A 19875-nucleotide genomic window follows, 5' to 3' on the forward strand; every position below is an offset into this window, starting at 1 on the left:
GGGGGGCAGTACCGAGCCCGGCCTGTGGGGGCAGTACCGAGCCGGGCCTGTGGGGGGCAGTACCGAGCCCGGCCTGTGTGGTGGGGGGGGCAGTACCGAGCCGGGCCTGTGGGGGGCAGTACCGCGCCCGGCCTGTGTGGGGGGGGGCAGTACCGAGCCGGGCCTGTGGGGGGCAGTACCGAGCCCGGCCTATGGGGGCAGTACCCCGCCCGGCTTGTGGGGGCAGTACCGCGCCAGGCCTGTGTGGTGGGGGGGGCAGTACCGCGCCCGGCCTGTGGGGGGCAGTACCGCGTCCGGCCTGTGGTGGGGGGGCAGTACCGCGCCCGGCCTGTGGGGGGCAGTACCGCGCCCGGCCTGTGGGGGGCAGTACCGCGCCCGGCCTGTGGGGGGGGGCAGTACCGCGCCCGGCCTGTGTGGAGGGGGGGGCAGTACCGCGCCCGGCCTGTGGGGGGCAGTACCGCGCCCAGCCTGTGGGGGCAGTCCCGCACCCGGCCTGTGTGTGTGTGTGGGGGGCAGTACCACGCCTGGCCTGTGGAGGGACAGTACCGCGCCCGGCCTGTGGAGGGACAGTACCGCGCCCGGCCTGTGGGGGGCAGTACCGCGCCCGGCCTGTGTGTGTGTGTGGGGGGCAGTACCACGCCTGGCATGTGGAGGGACAGTACCGCGCCCGGCCTGTGTGGGGCAGTACCGCGCCCGGCCTGTGGGGGGGCAGTACCGCGCCCGGCCTGTGGGGGGCAGTACCGCGCCCGGCTTGTGGGGGGCAGTACCGCGCCCAGCCTGTGGGGGCAGTCCCGCACCCGGCCTGTGTGTGTGTGTGGGGGGCAGTACCACGCCTGGCCTGTGGAGGGACAGTACCGCGCCCGGCCTGTGGGGGGCAGTACCGCACCCGGCCTGTAGGGGCATTACCGCACCCGGCCTGTAGGGCCCCGCCTGCCCACCGCCTCCTTCACTTAGAGACGCCCGGCCCATGACGGCAGCGTCCACGCGCAGAGTCCTTGCGCCTCCAGCTCGGCCGGAGCAGGCCGCCGGCAGCCGCTGGAGCAGCCGCCCTCACAGCGGCCACCACTCTATCTCTGCCTCTATCCATGGCTGGTCGGGGCAGCCTCTGCAGCAGGTGACTCGGGACCACCATGGACGACTCGGAGCCAACTGTCAGCGCAAAAGCTGCAGGTCGCCAAGATGCTGAGGGGAAGGTGGCGGCCCCACGGTGCTCTGTGGCAGCGGCGGCACACAGGTATGGCCGGGGGGGAGAGTGCTCATGGATCTAATCATCTCTTAACGTGTCTCATCTACACCGTGAACACAAGGAACACACACACACACACACACACACACGGTGTTGGAGTAACTCAGCGAGTCAGGCAGCATCTCTGGAGATTGAACTTGCTATCGCCTTCCATCACAGTGAGGAATGTGGAGGGTTAACTGTGGTGGATGTTTATGTTTAAATGTATTTTGTGTGTTCTGTTGCTTTCTATTTGTATGACTGACTTGGCAAATGAAATTCCTCGTGTGTTGCAAAACGTACATGGCTAATAAAGTATTATTGTGATTGTGAACATGGATAGGGGACGTTGGATACTGGCTGTAAGGAAACATGGATACTGCCTGTAAGGAAAATTCATTTCGTTGTCTCTAATTGAGACAATGACAATAAATTTGAATACAATACAATACAATATCGGGTCTGAAGAAGTGCCCTGACCCGTTTAAGACCACCTGTTTAAGAAGGAACTGCAGATGCTGGAAAATCGAAGGTAGACAAAAGTGCTGGAGAAACTCAGCGGGTGCAGCAGCATCTATGGAACGAAGGAAATAGGCAACGTTTCGGGCCGAAACCCTTCTTCAGAACCGAAAGATCACCTATCCATGTTGTCAGGAGATGCTGCCCAAAAATGATGCTGCCTGACCCGCTGAGTTACTCCAGCACGTCGTGTCATTAAACATGTATGGTAGATTAGAAGCAACTGGAGTAAAAGAAACAGTACAGTGGAGTTCTCCAGGATCAGTACTAGATTACCAGGATACCAGTAGATACCAGGATAGACTTAAACCAGCATCTGCAGTTCTTTCCTACACAGTAGATACCAGGAGTTGGTTCTGAGAAATGAAACAGACACGTGGAGCTTTTATCAATGAGGGCACATTGGGAAAGGGTGTTAGAGTTAAATTTTAGCGTATCTACTGAAAACCAGATGCACTACTACATAAATTGGCAGAAATGGTTGCAGCACTAAAAACAGGTCACTGGGCACCTAATATCCATGTATAGGAAGGAACTAGAGAGAGCTAGATAGGGCTCTTAAAAATAGCGGAGTCAGGGGATATGGGGAGAAGGCAGGAACGGGGTACTGATTGGGGATGATCAGCCATGATCACAGTGAATGGCGGTGCAGGCTCTAAGGGCCGAATGGCTTACTCCTGCACCTATTGTCTATTGTCTATTGAACTGCAGATGCTGGCTTACACCAAAGATAGACACAAAATACTGGAGTAACTCAGTGGGAAAGGCAGCATCTCTGGATTGAAGGAATTCCTCCTATCCAGAGATGTTGCCTGTCCCGCTGTTACTCCAGCATTTTGTGTCTATTTTCACCTAATATCCATGTTGGCTTTCTATATGAGCCACCCTCCCTAGTTCTACCCCTGGCCGTTTCACCAGTGCTTTGAAATGTTTCTCAATGAAATAGTTATCTAATTCCTTTGTGACTTCCACAACAACAACAGATTTCACCACACCTGTCAGGGAAGGACTTCCACAGTGAATGGAAAGTGAATTTATTTGTAAGGTTCTAGAAAATAAATACAAATCTTTGAATGAAGGTTTACACAGTTTTGGCAAAAAATGTGAAAATGGAAATCCTTTTGGTATTGGTTTATTATTGTCATGTGTCCTGAGATGCAGTGAAAAACTTTGTCTAGCCACTGAAATCATACCATACAGGAGTACAATCAAGCCATGTACAATCAAGCCCCCATCAGTCTGAAGAAGGGTTTCGGCCGGAAACGTTGCCTATTTCCTTCGCTCCATAGATGCTGCTGCACCCGCTGAGTTTCTCCAGCATATTTGTGTACCCACAAATATAATAGGTTGTGTAAAGAGTAAAATAACCAGAGTGCAGAATATAGTGTTACAACTACAGAAAAAATATATATACAAGGCCAGCAACAAGATCATTTGGGAGATTGGGACTACACTCTTATCTTATAAGAGATCCATCCGTTCATTCGTCTGATAACAGCGAGGAAGAAGCTGTACTTGAATCCAATGACACGTGCTTTCAAGCTTTTGTATTTCTGCCTGATAGGAGAGGGGAGAAGAGGGAACACAGGGTGTAAGTGGTTCTTGATTATGTTGACTTTCTTGAGGCAGCATGCAGTGTGGATGGATTTATTGGGGCAGGTGGGGGAGACATGCTTATGTCCATGTTTTATGGCATTATTAAAATATATACTGCAACCTAACTCTCTGTAGAGGCATTAATATCAAAGTACTGCTGTCGGTAACCTTGTGCCTATGTTGATTCCAAAGTGATAGTCAGTTCTTAGCTGGGTAAATATATTATTGTCAGTATCTCTGATCATTTTTGTACTCTACAAATTAGGTATGATTTTCATGAACACTTGAAGAAAAAATTACCATTAATTAATCCAAGTGCTCTTCAAACCTTGGATCGTTTAATGCAAGAGATTCAAAACACAAGTCGGGCAGATCCTGAGATCCTGAAGAAGTGTGAGGTTAGTTGTCTGTCATTCTGGAAATTAAATAATTTTACACCATTAATTCATGTACCACAGGTATGTTTGTAAAGTCAGACGAACCAAGATCTTACTTATCTGCATTGATTTGTGATCTTGACTTTAAAAAAAAATATTATGGATCATGTATAGATCATCCAAAGATTTTTGTTGTTGCTGTATTTAAATGTTATCACTCTAAAGAATTATTTTGTTAACCCCCTGGAGACATTTAAAAGTCAAACCTGAAATTGGTTCCTTTAATTTTGTTCTCAGATTTTTTTACTTCCCTTCCTGGCCTTGGAGGAGGTAAATAGAGAGAGGGCGAGCAATTTTATTTTAAATCTTAGAGTTACTTTAATGTCCGCACTCGCTGAAAGTATTTACTGACGCTTAGTTACAGTATAAAAGGAAGAAAATGTGTATCTTCCTTTTTGACTTTCATGTTTTTGGACAATTTGTTATGCTGGTGGATGTGGCAGCCAGTTTGCAAACTTCCACCAAATAGCAACCAACCTTTTCACAAAGTTTGTTATCAGTTGAAACTGTTGTCCAAGAATTTAGCCAACCTTTCCAAATTCCTTGAAATCATTGAATCATTTTTATGTCTACATGTCCACCTGAATATGGATTCAGGGCCTATTGAGATTTGAACTTGCAATCTCCTAACTCCAAGGCTTTTAGTTAGTCAAGCGCTCCAGCATCGCCTCTCAATGTACATTGTTTATGTTATTGTAAGTTGTAGGCAGTTCTGTAAAATAAAATGTAATTATTGCACATAGTTGGATCAATACTGAGGCAGATAACATGTACTTTTGTGTCAATTGTTAGGCAAGATGGTTCCAGCTCTTTAAACTAGTGGAGAAGCAATACCAAGACCAGATATTGTCCCAGCAGGACCAGTACCAATGTCAGATCCAAGTGAGTAAAATCAACATTATTGCATTTTTGATGGCTGTGTTAAGCTCATTAAAGTAAAAAAAAACATAGTTCAGGAGTAAGGATGAAGATCAGAAATACATGCAGAAAATCTCATCGTCAGAGCAAATACCAGGAACTGGGAGAATAGAATGGAGTCTTTAAAGGTGCAGTGTGTGAGGAAGTACAGTCAAGATAGGCTGGAAACAAACGTCCATTCTTCACCTCCATCTCAAGAGAGGAAGATTCGGTGATGGGCCAGTACGATAACTCCCTCGTGCTGCTCCCTATTGTCTTATTGAATTCCAAGATGTCATTATTTTCTACTGCCACTTTCTATCTTGCTCTTGCTTTCACATTGTACATGATCAGTTACAAAGAAGATTTCTCAACTGAAAAATACCTGCTACTTATCTGTTCATGTTTAAATGTTGTCATACTCTTACTGTGGTCTATGTCCACTAGAATGAAACTGAATCCTATGCAATCACCATCAAGGATCCCATCAATCACAAGCCCTAAAGCAGAAACATCACTGATTGAGATGCCAAATACCATAAGTGGAGGCAGGAATAAGCATCAGCTCCTCTTGCCAGATTGACATTCACTTTTTCACATGCGTCAAAGCCATCCATTCTCTTAATGTCTGAAATTCTACCCATTTCTATCTGTAATGTACTTGGTGACACCTTTCACAGTCTCTTTACCACCGAAGTGAAGAAAGTTCCTGATTCCAGCTGTAAATGGCAGATTTATGTTCTGACGCAATGAAGCCTCGTTCAAGGTCACCATGCCAGGAGAAACATATATGCTGAATCTACCTGATAAGGGTTTTGGTTTCAATGGGATCGACTCTTGTTGGCCACATTGGATTGTCCTGCTTCTTGTGGTGAGGATATACCAGGCCAGTTTACCTCGGGAGCATATGTCCAAACACCACTGCTGGGTCCCATCATTTAGTTGAGTTGGTGGGGTCAGTGAGTGCTGGTTGAGAGGCAAGGGTCAAGGGTTAGCTTTTTCCTAAATAGCCATGAATTGAAAATATGCGTTTTTAAAAATATATTGAAATATGCTGGAAGTATTAAGTAATGCACAATGAGTGATATTATTTGTCGTGGTCAACTTACCCTGACCCTCTAAATTATACTCTTGTTAAGATTATGTTATAAATAAGCAAGATAACTTATTTGAGAAGATTTGTGCATAAAATGCTATATTGCCAATTTTGTGTGTAAATTGTATTTTCAACCTGCCACTTCTAGCTTATCCAAGATGAAATCAAAGCACTAATTCAATTACAAAACGAAAATGGCCTCAAACATTGCACAGCCAAGTTACCATCCCCTTCAAAGCACTTGGGTGACTTCGCTGGATCTGGTATTGCCAATGGCCACCATGTTAAGGAGTTGGAATCTGATGAACATTCTGACTACAGTGCGATGGAAAAACAAATGATAGCTACCAGCCAATGTAATGACAACGACACAAAATTGACGTGTGCTAATGGGACATTTTTAGCACATGGACAACATATTTATCCGAGCCTTGGTACAGTAAATGAGGCAAGGCTGAATACCGCAAACAGTTCGCAGGCAACAAAGGAAAAAGATTCAATTCAATTCCAGCATAATCTATCCAGTCTTCCTCACCTGAAAGAAAATGTTCAAGAATCATTCTTTTTTGTCACTGGAGATAAACCTTCTTTCACATGCGTTTTAAGCAACCCAATTCACGACTTGAAGATCAACCAGGAAGCAAATAGCAATAAATCTGATTTTGAAATTAAAACTGTGACAGAAAGTTGTCTTGGTGAGCAGAAGAACACCAGTGGGTATGTACCAAAGTGTTGCAAAAATGCAAACGCTAATATTGGTAAAGTTCAAGATTCATGTAAAATGTATGTACTCTGCAATAAGGTGTAATCTTTAGAAAACAATGTGTCAAATTGGGGAATGAGTATTGAATGTTTTTGTGTTCATATAAATTGGATAGATTAGTTTTATTAATTGTAGTTTTGCAGCGTTGTGCTTTTGGAATGTGGAATATATCTTTGTTTGTTAAGCCTTTGAGAAGATGGTTCTACTTCCTGCTAGTAAAACACAAAGGCTTATAGAATGTAGCTTTTGTGAAGTGTCCGCTATGATGTGATTCAAACGTAGAATACAGGAATCATGAGTTGATTGTTGGTTGTTCAAATATCAAGTAATTGCTATCAGTCAGAATCAGAATCTGATTCTCCCGAAGCCAGCGGCGTTCGGACCCTCCGCGTCGAGGCGTTCAGCTCCAGCATCGGGGGGGGGGGGGGGGGGGGGTGTCAGCTCCTCCGCGCCGGACAATCGAACCTCGCATTGGGGCTGGACAAACCCAAACCTTCTGCGGTGTTGGAGCTCCCGACTCGGCCTCTCCCGAGACTGCGAGCTCTTGATGGTAAGTCCGTAGACCGCGGTGGGAGCGATCCCAGGCAAGGAATCCGAAGGGCCTGTTTCCACACTGTATCACTCTATGACTCAAATGACGAGGAATATTGACATTCAAGTAAAAAGTAGCATGTGTCAGGAATAGGCAGCTGGAATTAAGTGATGTAAGAGCACACTTAAGGAAATCAGAAGGAGAAAAAAGGGGATGTAAGGTATTCTTGCGTTAGCAACTGCAAAGAGTTTAATTTTGGTAATGTAAACTAGGGCAGGACATACAGTCCTGGCTCACTAGCCACAAATTCTCCTATTCTCTGTTTCCACATGTAATTGCAGGGCAGAATCCAATTTACCAGCTTTCCCATAGTATGGCTGTTTGGGTTACAGAAATTCGGCCTTATAGAATTTTCAAATCAGGAGAAGAAAAAGACTAACATTTGTGATGCGGAATAAAATTAGTTTTCTCAGACTTTATTGCGGGGGGGAGGAGTGTGGGAGGAGTAAATAAGACAACATAAATGTATTTTCAAATCGTATGTCTTGATGCGCACACAGGTGACGTGGCTTTGCATTACAGAACATTGTGATGCGGCCCATGTACTTGGAACACGAGCACTCTGTCACGCAGGAGGTTGCCTGTATTGTGCGGTGGGAACATCCACCCAGGGTTATGAGGGCCATAAAGTGGCTTGATGCAGTGTCTGTGACCGCATTGAATTTGGTTTCTTTTTTTTTTTTTAAGTTTGACATCTTGGGCACAAAAGGTTAAAGAGAAAAAATGTAAGTCAAAATCTGGAGCGGGAGCAACATCAGATATGGTACAGCCACAAGGAGCTGGGCTGCCTCAGGAGACTGAAACGGCGCCAGATGTAAGCGTTCTGAACAGTTAAAGTATTTATTTAAAGTTTTCTCCAGGGATTCATAAAATCCACCATTGTTATTGATTATTTATATATTGAAAGAGACTGCTTTTAATATGCCTTTGTAATTTCATGCTGTTTTAATATTTGGCAGCTTCCAACTGACAATCACAATAAACATCACCCTGGTTAAGAAGTCTTATATTTTTCATTGACTTTTCTGCTTCAAACATGAGCTGATAAATCTAGACTTACCAATGCCGAAACAGAAAACCCAGAAATTAATTGCATTTTAGGCCTTTGCACTAGGTAAATATCCTGCCTTTATAAAGAGCCTTAAAATGAGCTTTTACAAACATAGCTTGCAAAAATGTACCCCTCTGTATTGAAGACTTTCTGAAATTACCGTTTATTGACGGGACCTGGAATAAACATAGTTTTATGGCAAGTTGACACAGAGAGTCCATTCGCCAAAGTTACTCCTCTGTAGTATTCAAGTTTACCAGCTCGTTTTGTTCCGGCGTCAATAAATCGTCAGCTTCAGATAGACGCGAAACTTAGAGGCTTATGTTTTACATCTCATCTCCATTAATGATTGCCTCCTTATCAAAAGAAGTGAGTTTGTTTCTTTAAAATCACCTTTTTGCTAAATGCTTTCTTAATTGTGCAGATTATATAGTTTAATTTAAAACTTGCTTACCTGACATGCTTAAGAAGGAACTGCAGATGCTGGAAAATTGAAGGTAGACAAAAATGCTGGAGAAACTCAGCGGGTGAGGCAGCATCTATGGAGTGAAGGAAATAACCGACGTTTTGGGGTCGTGATCCTTCTTCAGTTTATCTGACATTAACATAATCTCAAAGACTGATTGTAGTAGTCCATGAATATTTAGAAACTTTAACATGATTTTATGAATGTTTTATTCAACATAGCTTTACAATAACTTATTTTTCTCCAATTTTCAGGTTTATATGAACACTGCAGATTCTTCTCCCAACTGCTCCTTCTACCTCAGCAGACCTTCAAGCAGTCCAAATTCATTGGTATCCAGTGTTTCAGGTAGATGAGCTGCTTTGATTATTTGGGTTTGTAACTTGGTTAATTTTGTATAAGAGTGTATGTACCTTTCTACATTGAATTCCAGTAAATCATATAGAGATTTTTGTAGTATTTTTATATGCAGCTGGATGATTGGGGACAAAAACAGGCCCTTCGGTCCAACTTGCCCCAACCAGCCAACATGTCCCAGCTACGCTAGTACCACCTGCCCACGTTTGATCCATATCACTCCAAACCTGTCTAACCATATAATACCATATTACAATTACAGCACGGAAACAGGCCATCTCGACCCTTCTAGTCCATGCCGAACACGTATTCTCCCCTAGTCCCATATACCTGCGCTCAGACCATAATCCTCCATTCCTTTCCCGTCCATATAACTATCCAATTTATTTTTAAATGATAAAAACGAACCTGCCTCCACCACCTTCACTGGAAGCTCATTCCACACAGCCACCACTCTCTGAGTAAAGAAGTTCCCCCTCATGTTACCCCTAAACTTCTGTCCCTTAATTCTCAAGTCATGTCCCCTTGTTTGAATCTTCCCTACTCTCAGTGGTAAAAGCTTATCCACGTCAACTCTGTCTATCCCTCTCATCATTTTAAAGACCTCTATCAAGTCCCCCCTTAACCTTCTGCGCTCCAAAGAATAAAGCCCTAACTTGTTCAACCTTTCTCTGTAACTTAGTTGCTGAAACCCAGGCAACATTCTAGTAAATCTAAAGACTAAAGTAAAGTATTTCTCTGAGGAATAATTGGGTGTCATAGCATGAACTTTGTTCCAGTTTTCTGACTGCTTAAAATACTTGGTGAGGTACCTGACTGCTGTTTCAATTTCAGACGTTTTTAGAACTACGACATTGGTATAATCTTGGGTTTTATTAATTATTATTATCAATACGTGAGAGTTGGCAGCCCTGGGATTAAAAGATGATTGAATTGCAATATATAACATTGTGATGGAGTAGTGGGATAGTCTCAGTAGTTACATGATTGGGGGTGGGGTAGTCCGTAGAAAGGTGCATGTGTGCTTTGTGTAGTGGATGGTGAATCTCTGGAATTCTCTACTCCATTAGGGTATTTAAAGAAGGAGGTTTCAAGGTCAGTTTATTGTCACATGTACCAATTAAGGTACAGTGAAATTTGAGTTACCATAAGGCCATACAGCCATACAAAGTGAAAAACAACAAGTCACATATACACATATAAGTTCACATAAACATCCATCACAGTGGATTCCACATTCCTCACTGTGATGGAAGGCAATAAAGTTCAATCTACTTCCTTTTGTTCTCCCACGGTCGGGGCAGTCAAACCATCTGCAGTCGGGGCGATCAAAGCCCTCGCAGCTGACGGTCGAAGCCCCCGTCGGGGTCATCGAGACTCCCGCGTCGGGGCGGTTGAAACTCTCTCCGCAACATAGAGTTTCCGGGTTGGCCTCTTCTTACCAGAGACCTCGAGAGCTTCACAATGTTGAAGTCCACAGGCCCCGTGGTTGGAACTTCGATCCCGGCAAAGGGATCGGAAGCTCCACGATATTAAAGTGCCGCAGACTCCTGCGGTCTCCAGGAGAGGCCGCCAACTCCACGATGTTAGGCCGCAGTGTGGACAGAGATACGATACGGAAAAAAATCGCATCTCCGTCGAGGTAAGAGATTGAAAAAAGTTTCCCCCCCACCTCCCACATAAAACAAACCAAGGAACACTAAAACATAGTTTTAACATACTAAAAATAACAAAAAGAAGAAAGGACAGACAGACTGTTGGCGAGGCAGCCTCTGCAGGTGGTGGGAAGCTGGCACTGGGTGCTGATGTTGGTTCACTTATTCTGGTGAATGGGTTGTGGAATGAGCCAACAGAGATTGAGTAGTTTGCTCTTGTCATGTGGATTACCCTACTCCACAGTGTCAGCATCACTGATCCTTCAGCTCCAGGAGATGGGGAAAGACTAGCTGCACCTCTTTGATCTCAAAATAAAGGAATGGAGTGCGTCAGATCTATGTAATTCCATAATTAGTTTTCCAATATCAAGATTGTGAGATTAGTTTTGTAGGAATTTCATGCATAAATGTTTGTTGGCTGAATTCTACTTTAACTTTAGGGCTATCTTATTGGCAAATGGATGAGCGAGAACTCTACCACTCTTTACCGAAGAACAAGGAGACGGATCTTTCTGATGGATTCTCTCCCTCCAAAACCGACAAAACACTGCACGTATGTAGGAAATGCTTCACCAAGCAGCCAGCCTACTTTCACTGATATCACTGAGGAAATCTGTGTACGCCTGAAAACCTTGTCATACTGTTAATTTTCACAAAGAAGCTGTTTTATTTCCAGCTGTTTCTCAAATATCCTGAATTCTTGAATGAATTCAAATGATGTCTTGAGGCGTAATTTTGTCATTTTTCTTTTATAATTTAAGAATCTAAAACATTTCTTCCAAGCTTTAATTTGTCTCTTCCTCTTGGACATAAAAATATGAATTTACTACAATGCACGTGAAGTGGGAAAACAGAGGGACAACGAGGAAACAAGGAACAGCAGATGCTGGTTTATAGAAAAAGAAGGGCCTCGTCTGCAGTTATGTTAATTGGGAAACAGCAGTGGGGATGAGCATGGTTAACCAACTGTAGCGTTGAAACAAGTTTTATTCAACCTCAATTCTTCCGCCAACATGATGTTGTCTTGTGTGACAGCATGTAATTATTTAAGTATTTATACAACCCTGCTGGCTGTATTTAACATCAGATGTAGCTTTTCAAACTTTTGCATTAGATTTGTTTTTTATTTTAAATTGCAGGAATTTAACCAGAAAAATAACAAGCCTATCATCATACCTGATAGACATATATAAAACTGAGAGGTGTAGATAGTATAGACAGCCAAAACCTTTTTTGGAGGGATATGGATTATGTATAGGCAGATAAGAATTGGTCTTAGCATCATGTTTAGCACAAACATTGTGGGCCAAAGGGCCTGGGCCAGTTGCTGTTCTATGTTCTACTGCAAATTACTCCAGGGTCAGTTTCACAATGGTTGTAAGGTCTGCTGACTAATTTCATACTGGCATTGTTTTGGGAATTTGGTATTCAATATTTGAAAAGATAGATATTTAAATTAGTGCATTGGTGCCCTGTGTCTTTTGATTCCCACCAAACCAGTTTTATACAGAGCACCATTTAAAACAAGTATAGTTTAGAGATACAGCATGGAAACAGGCCCTTGTGGCTCACCGAGTCCACACCAACCAACAATCCCCACACATTAACACAAGCCAACACACATTCGGGAGAACATGGATAGGTGATGTTTTACAGAGTGCTGGAGTAATTCAGCGGGTCAGGCAGCATCTGTGGAGAACATGGATAGGTGATGTTTTCGGTTGGGACTTCTTCAGACTGAATAATAACTATAACATTGTCTAACAATAGATTCGATTTTTATCTTACAACATTTTTGTATTAACCAGGATGGTCTTGATTGGCTGAATATGATTCCATAATGCAATTAATACAAACTGGTTTTCTTCATTTGGGCAAATCTAGACTTTCTTCATGCCTGTGGGTTTCAGAATAGTTGAGAGAGAGCTCCAACTCCCAAGAGAACCAGGCATTTTAATTTCACACTCGAAGAGCAGCCAGCTCCAGCCATCTCTGTGGCTGCATGGCTCTTGAATGCTCTGCAATACCAACCTCAGTTGCACCATTGCAACCTGCAGCGGCAGATTTAGGTGGAACATTTGTTGTTCGACTATTTTCCGTCTTTATCTTCTGCAGACTTTGTGTCTAAGCACCTGTAATGTGTTGGCCACATCTTCTGTCATTGAACCATGTGATGAGTTGGCAACTACTTCCATTTCCTCTTATAAACTTGTGTTCACCACTTTCTGCTGTGTGGTCCCAAGTTTCATTCATACTTGCTGGCAAGATTAAGATATTCCCTTATCTCACCAATTATTAGAACAAAAAATCTAAGGGATTGGGTTGCTTTTTAAATGACCTTAAAATATTTACCAGACTTGCATTAAGCTGGATCATATCACTAAAGTGAGAAAAACAAAAGTATTTATTTTTAGTTTCCAGCAGACTCTCAGTGTGAGATCCCATCGCTGAAGGAGATCTATTGTATGAGGCAGAAAGACAAAGCGAGTCCGTCTGCCTGGGATTCTTGTTCACCTCTACGCCTTCAATCACCTCCACAGGTAAGACGATTTTGTTCAATGCAACCACATTTAGGAAACACGAGAGACTGCAGATGCTGGAATCTTAAGCAAAACCCAAAGTGCTGGAGGAACTCTGGGTCAGCAGCATCTGTGGAAGGAAATGGGCGGGCAACGTGTCTGTAAGGGGCCCTTCTTCACACTGATGGATTCAGGGGGAGAAAGCTGGAAATAAGCGGAGGTGGCAGTTGGGCAACAGCTTTTCACACGTTTTAGCAGCAGATCTCACGTTTTTTATGAATAGTTTTGGGAATTAGAAGAACGTGGTGTACTGAAACCTTTGTAAGTTTGAATAGCGGAAGCTGAGGTAGAGTTTTAGTGTTGCAAGGTCAGAACGTTTAAGCGGCCTTTTCACGGGGCGACTTGACGCAAGAGTTAACCGGAGTTTAACATCGTGGGAACCTCGTGCGATAACAGTACGGCATTCGTGGACCACCGTGGACCACCGTAGCGCTAACGGCAGGTAGTCGTGTAACTTGGTCACTCGGGAGAAAATTCAAGAAAGTTTGAATTTCTCCAAGAGTGACTTGTACACTTGTGGTTGAGTATTGCAACATTATATGAACGTAGTGGCCAGTGCGATATCCGTAATAACTCTTGCGGGTACCGTGGGAACTCCTGCGAACGGTGAACCCGGAAGCTGGACAGAGGGGACAGAAGGTGAGTAAAAATTATCTTCTGTGGGATTGAATTTAAAAAATAAATAAAAATAAAGATTTGCATCCGCATATGGACATCAACTTATTCATGAGTTATGTTAATGAGATTCAAGAAAATAACTATAATCTTTAAAAGGGACTTTAAAAGGGACTTTACTGAAAGGTTACGCATTTTTATGGTCCGTGAGAAATTTTTCACATGTACTTCTTTGAGAGATACAGGTCGGAGTCCTCGGGTCCAGGGGTCCGGAACGCTACCAATCAATGTTGTACAGAGACCCGTGTAAGGAGTGAACTGCACATGCTGGTTTAAACCGAAGACAGACACAAAAAGCTGGAGTAACTCAGCGAGTCAAGCAGCATCTCTGGAGAAAAAAAGCTGATGTTTCGGGACGAGACACATCTTCAGACTCAATTCCGATTAGGCTGTCTGAAGAAGGGCTCCGATTCGAATCGTCACCTATTCTTTTTCTCCAGAGATGCTGCCTGACCCGCTGACTTACTCCAGCTTTTTATGTTTTTCTTCCCAGATCTGACTTACCTGCTGAGTTACACCAACATTTTGTGTCCTTCTGTGCGTATTAACCAGCATTAACCAGCGTCTGCAGTTCCTTTAGACATTACCTAACTTCAGATTTTAGAGATATAGCGCGTGGGAACTCCTGCGAACGGTAAACCCGGAAGCTGGACAGAGGGGACAGAAGGTGAGTAAAAATATCGACAAGGGAACATGTGTCCTTCGAGGACGTCCCACCTAATTGTCATTGTTGGATAATCTTTTTAACAGGAACACTTGCAGAGATGGCTCCCAGAAAATCTCAAAGAAAGGGGGTAAAGCGTGTCAGAGATGTTTTTGCCATGTTGCGCTATTCAGTTTCTATATTGTTTCAGTTTCTATATCTATATTGTTGCTCTATTCAGTTTCCCAGGGGGTCGATACGGGACTGAAGTTGGGAGGGAAAGGTGGGGGAGTCGAGGGAGAGGAGGGGAAGACAGATGGGGGTCTCTTCATTTACTGGCGGCGGGTGTCTGTCACTGAAACAGGCAGGTGAGATTTCACATCCACCTTGTGTGTGCCTCTCTCTCTCTCTCCCTCCCTCTTACATAGGCTGAGAGACTCTGCCTCTGTGAGTGTACGTCTCTTTCTCCCCCTCTCCCACACACAGTAAGACCGAGGTACTGTGCTCAGTCCATCTGTGTCTCCCACATACACAGTAAAATATGTCTCCAAATGAGCCAATTCAACCAAGGGAGGATATATATAGTGTGTGAAAAAAAAAGTTACATCATTTGTGTCACGTGTAGTTCACGATGTTCATTCAAGATTTAACGCGAAAGCTCGGGAAACGGACAAGTCACTCGCACAAATAACAGAAATGCCGAGTACCGTGGGAACTCTTTATCTACCCCCGTTATATCGTGCGAGACTCGTGCTGGACCACGACCTCTTCACTCTGGTGACATCTTGCGTCAACTCGCCCCGTGAAAAGGCCCCATTAGCAATAGGATTTCTGAAGGCAATTACTGAACGTGCTGGAGCAGAGGAGATACAATGTACAGTGGTTCAGAAGCAAAATAACCCACTCGGAGATTGATCTGAGTTAAATTGGGATGAGTGAAAACCCTCATGACGGGGAATGTGTGTGTTTTGGTGGTTCATTAATCACCACAGGGCTTTCGAATGGTTGTGGAAAACCATTGGTGCTTGTCATGGGAAAGGTAGGGAATACTTAATACAGGAGAGGTTACAGGTGGTTGAGTTTAGGTGGGGTGAAACTTTGGACTGATATGGAGACAGTGAGAGGTTGTGGTTTTGGCACCACTCAACCAGGTATTCTATCCTGTGTATGTTGACCCATCCCCATCTGTAATTCAGCCAACCAACGTTATGTCATCGGCGAATTAATAGGTAGCCACACAGTCAGCTACCCAGGACAGAGTTTAGCAATAGTTTCTGCATCTAGGGAAAAAGATGTTTGTGGAGGTTGTGTTGCTGCATTCAATCCGGAGATTGATGGAGAATGTCAGAGGTACTCAGCAGGTCAGGCAGCATCTGTGGAAGGAGAGACACGAGTTAATGTTGCAGGTCAAAGCCCCTTCTTTGGACCGGAAATGTTAACTGCCTCAGAGTGATGTTTCCAGCATTCTATATTTTAAGTTTAGATTTCCAGCAATCTACAGATGATTTATATTTTCACAGACATGATTGGATTTTAAGGGACTTGGAGGTTGTTGGACAAGTGTGGGTTGAAGCGGTACTGAGGTGGAAGTTCAGCTGTCATCTTATTCAATGGCTGAGCTGGCATAAGGGACTGCATGGCTTCTCATATTGTGTATGTTCTTATTTGAAAGATCAGTTGATATTTGTTTATAAGTGTAATTCATCTTCATATTTGAATGAAGATTTACATTAAAAGTTGATCAGTTATCTTTTCTTGTCCTCCTAAGGTTTTAACACTTGATCCAAAGCTTCACATGAAGCCAACTGAAGCATTTTCCCCACATGATCGTTGTAGTACCCCGCTGGTGGTTTCTGAATGTGAGACACTGTCTTCAGTTGGCCCAGACTCTCTCATCAGTGTAACCGCTCAAAGCTACTGCCATCCCCAATCAAATTTGTATGTATGTAGTAGTCCAGAATCAGAATTGATCGATACTTCCAAATGTACTGTACAGAAAAGCTCAGCACTTTCTCAAAGCTGGAATTGCCATTTGGCTTCTCCATCTTCCACTGTTGTCCAAGGTCCAATGTACAATGTCCAACATTGTACAAGCTTGAAACAAACTCGGCATGCAAGCACCTTGCAAGGGCAAGGCGACAACAGCAGTTCCAAGTTGACTCCATCATCTGTGCCTTGCATTGAGTTGAGGAGTGAAAAGAATATAAATGGATTATTGGACTATGATGTTTCTGCTTCATCTCTTGAGGATCCCATCACATTATCAACGTAAGTGAACACTTTGTGAAAATACCTCATTGTTTAAGAAACCTCTTAGGTTTACATTGGTTGGAATCTATCAATAGTCCCAACTGTTTTAGTTACCTTATTTATGTAAGTAAGCAAGGTTACCATATGTTTCCAGTCAGCATTGAAGGCAGACTTGAGCATGGTAGTGCAGAGGTCAGTTGGGGAACTGCAAATTTGCCTTCACAGATTTCAAGGGCTTAATGTGACTAAACTGTATGCTTATGCAATTTATTTTTTGCATCATAAACTTAAATCCATGTTATTTATTTTAAAACTTGTTTCTAGTGCTCGCCTAAACTTGCGTGAGAAGCATGCACGTCATGTGGCCGACATCAGAGCGTACTACGAGGCAGAAATCGACAGCCTTAAGAAGAAACTGGACACTTTAAGTTCACCTTCAGCAATATTTGAAGCAGAGAAACATAACCAGAATCTTTCCAAAAGGTTTTTTTTTGTTCCAAATAACAACAAAATTAAAAAAAATATATTTTTTAACATCACCTACTGTTCTTGAATGTCGTTTTTTGAAATGTAACCAAAATATATGTGCTCTAGTGTAGTTCTATTATATATTTAAAAAAATCAATTTGCTTAAAATAATCAAAATGTAATTAGAAACATAACATACACAGGAGTACAAATGTATTTTGATCTGTTCAATAGCATGATAGTCCAGATGCATCAGAACAGTGTGTCATTAGCCACTGGAAGCAATAAATGTTAATTAACTAAAGCTAAACTTGGAGAGCAAAAATACTGACAACTCGTGCTGGGAGATGGTGGGAAACTCTTATAAATTTGAAATGATCACGTTGTACAGTTCTTGTCTCCTGAAATGTCTTGGGCATTGACTGTCTTTTCATTGAAGTGGCCATTTTACATACTGTGTGATAATGGATAATTCCACTGAGAAGTTATTGCAAATCATTATTTTCAGATATCTGCACGTGTAAGTTTAAAATTGTCACTGGAGGCTGATCAGGAATCAGATTTATTTACTCTCTACATCGCCAGGTTAAGAATATTGGCAGAATTAATTCCCCATTACCTACAGGTATTATTGACTGAGCATTGACAATAACTTTGAAACTGTTGCAAGACTTTCACGGCTACTTTGGATTTTTCAGATGTGAACAACTGGAAAGAATATTAACTGAGGCTGCCACAGTAATTCAGGATCTTGAGAACAAGAACTCCTTAATGGAAATGCAATTGGTGAGTAAAAGTTCTTTTAGTAAGAGAATAGAATTTGTTATCCTTTGGAACAAATACTACAATTCATTCTTGATAAAACTGCTGCTTTAGTCCTAAGTGGAGTACCATAGGTTAGAAGATTTTTGAGGAAAATAAGTGCCAACCCCAGTAATGCCAGTTGTTTCTTTATTTACCATATAACCATATAACAATTACAACATGGAAACAGGCCATCTCGGCCCTTCTAGTCCGTGCCGAACACTTACTCTCACCTAGTCCCATCTACCTGCACTCAGACCATAACCCTCCATTCTTTTCCCGTCCATATAACTATTCAATTTATTTTTAAATGATAAAAACGAACCTGCCTTCACCACTTCCACTGGAAGCTCATTCCACACAGCTACCACTCTCTGAGTAAAGAAGTTCCCCCTCATGTTGCCCCTAAACATTTGTCCCTTAATTCTCAAATCATGTCCTATTGTTTGAATCCTCCCTACTCTCAATGGAAAAAGCTTATCCACGTCAACTCTGTCTATCCCTCTCATAATTTTAAAGACCTCTATTAAGTCCCCCCCTTAACCTTCTGCGCTCCAAAGAATAAAGACCTATCTTGTTCAACCTTTCTCTGTAACTTAGGTGCTGAAACCCAGGCAACATTCTAGTAAATCTCCTCTGTACTCTCTCTATTTTGTTGACATCTTTCCTATAATTTGGTGACCAGAATTGTACACCATATTCCAGAATTGGCCTCACCAATGCCTTGTACAATTTTAACATTACATCGCAACTTCTATACTCAATGCTCTGATTTATAAAGGCCAGCACACCAAAAGCTTTCTTTACCACCCTATCTACATGAGATTCCACCTTCAGGGAACTATGCACAGTTATTCCTAGATCCCTCTGTTCAACTGCATTCCTCAATTCGCTACCATTTACTATGTACATCCTAATTTGATTTGTCCTGCCAAGATGTAGCACCTCACACTTATCAGGATTAAACTCCATCTGCCATCTTTCAGCCCACTCTTCCAAATGGCCTAAATCTCTCTGTAGAATTTGAAAACAAGTTCTACACTAACTTCCCTCAATGTCCTAGGGAATATCCTGTCAGGACCTGGAGATTTATCCACTTTTATATTTTTCAAAAGTGTCAGTTATTCCTCTTCTTTGGTCCTCATAGTCTCCATAGCTACCCTACTTGTTCCCCTCACCTCACATAATTCAATATCCTTCTCCTTGGTGAATACCGAAGAAAAAAAATTGTTCAATATCTCCCCCATTTCTTTTGGCTCTGCAGATAGCTGTCCACTCTGACTCTCTAATGGACCAATTTTATCTCTTGTTATCCTTTTGCTATTAATATAGCTGTAGAAACCCTTTGGATTTACTTTCACCTTACTTGCCAAAGCAAACTCATATCTTTTTTTAGCTTTTCTAATTTCTTTCTTAAGATTCTTTTTACATTCTTTATACTCCTCAAGCACCTCCAACCGCTCCTGGGCCTCAAATGTAAAAAAAAAAACATTTTTTAATGTTGTTTACTAACTGTTAGAAATGACACTTGTCCTTTTGATAAGGCTGACTGGCCCGGACGCTATGATGCAGTTAGTACTGCGGCCAAGGCATTGCAACAGCGCCTCGATGAAATGCGAAAAGACAGCAAGGAGAAAGATAGCATGATCAACAAACTCAACAGCAGGCTGAAAGACCTAGAAGAAGCTTTTGAAAAAGCTTACAGACATTCTGATAACAAAGATGCCAGAAGAAAACAAGAACACAAAATATTGCAGGATGTGAGTCACAAATTATTTTAATTCATTAATTAAGCTTGTGAG

The 19875-nt window shown here is 42.7% G+C and overlaps 1 protein-coding gene across 5 annotated transcripts in view; it reads left to right on the plus strand.

Annotated features, from left to right (window-relative positions):
• The first annotated feature begins 881 nt into the window (after positions 1-881).
• The window catches only part of mphosph9 (M-phase phosphoprotein 9), a 36499-nt gene continuing 17505 nt past the window's right edge, over positions 882-19875 (plus strand). For 2 of the 5 annotated variants that reach the window (XM_033043897.1, XM_033043899.1), the window contains exons 1-12: positions 956-1234; positions 3606-3738; positions 4570-4659; positions 5919-6487; positions 7813-7939; positions 8897-8990; positions 11095-11207; positions 13069-13194; positions 16320-16819; positions 17126-17284; positions 17968-18055; positions 19618-19833. In XM_033043897.1, the coding sequence (XP_032899788.1) occupies positions 1131-1234; positions 3606-3738; positions 4570-4659; positions 5919-6487; positions 7813-7939; positions 8897-8990; positions 11095-11207; positions 13069-13194; positions 16320-16819; positions 17126-17284; positions 17968-18055; positions 19618-19833 (2319 nt within the window). In that variant the 5' untranslated portion in view covers positions 956-1130. Of the gene's footprint in view, positions 1235-3605; positions 3739-4569; positions 4660-5918; positions 6488-7812; positions 7940-8896; positions 8991-11094; positions 11208-13068; positions 13195-16319; positions 16820-17125; positions 17285-17967; positions 18056-19617; positions 19834-19875 lie in introns of all 5 variants that reach the window. The other 3 variants (XM_033043900.1, XM_033043898.1, XM_033043901.1) reach the window with 3 other exon arrangements.

Source organism: Amblyraja radiata, chromosome 25 (assembly GCF_010909765.2).
Source record: "Amblyraja radiata isolate CabotCenter1 chromosome 25, sAmbRad1.1.pri, whole genome shotgun sequence".
NCBI classification, from domain to species: domain Eukaryota; kingdom Metazoa; phylum Chordata; class Chondrichthyes; order Rajiformes; family Rajidae; genus Amblyraja; species Amblyraja radiata.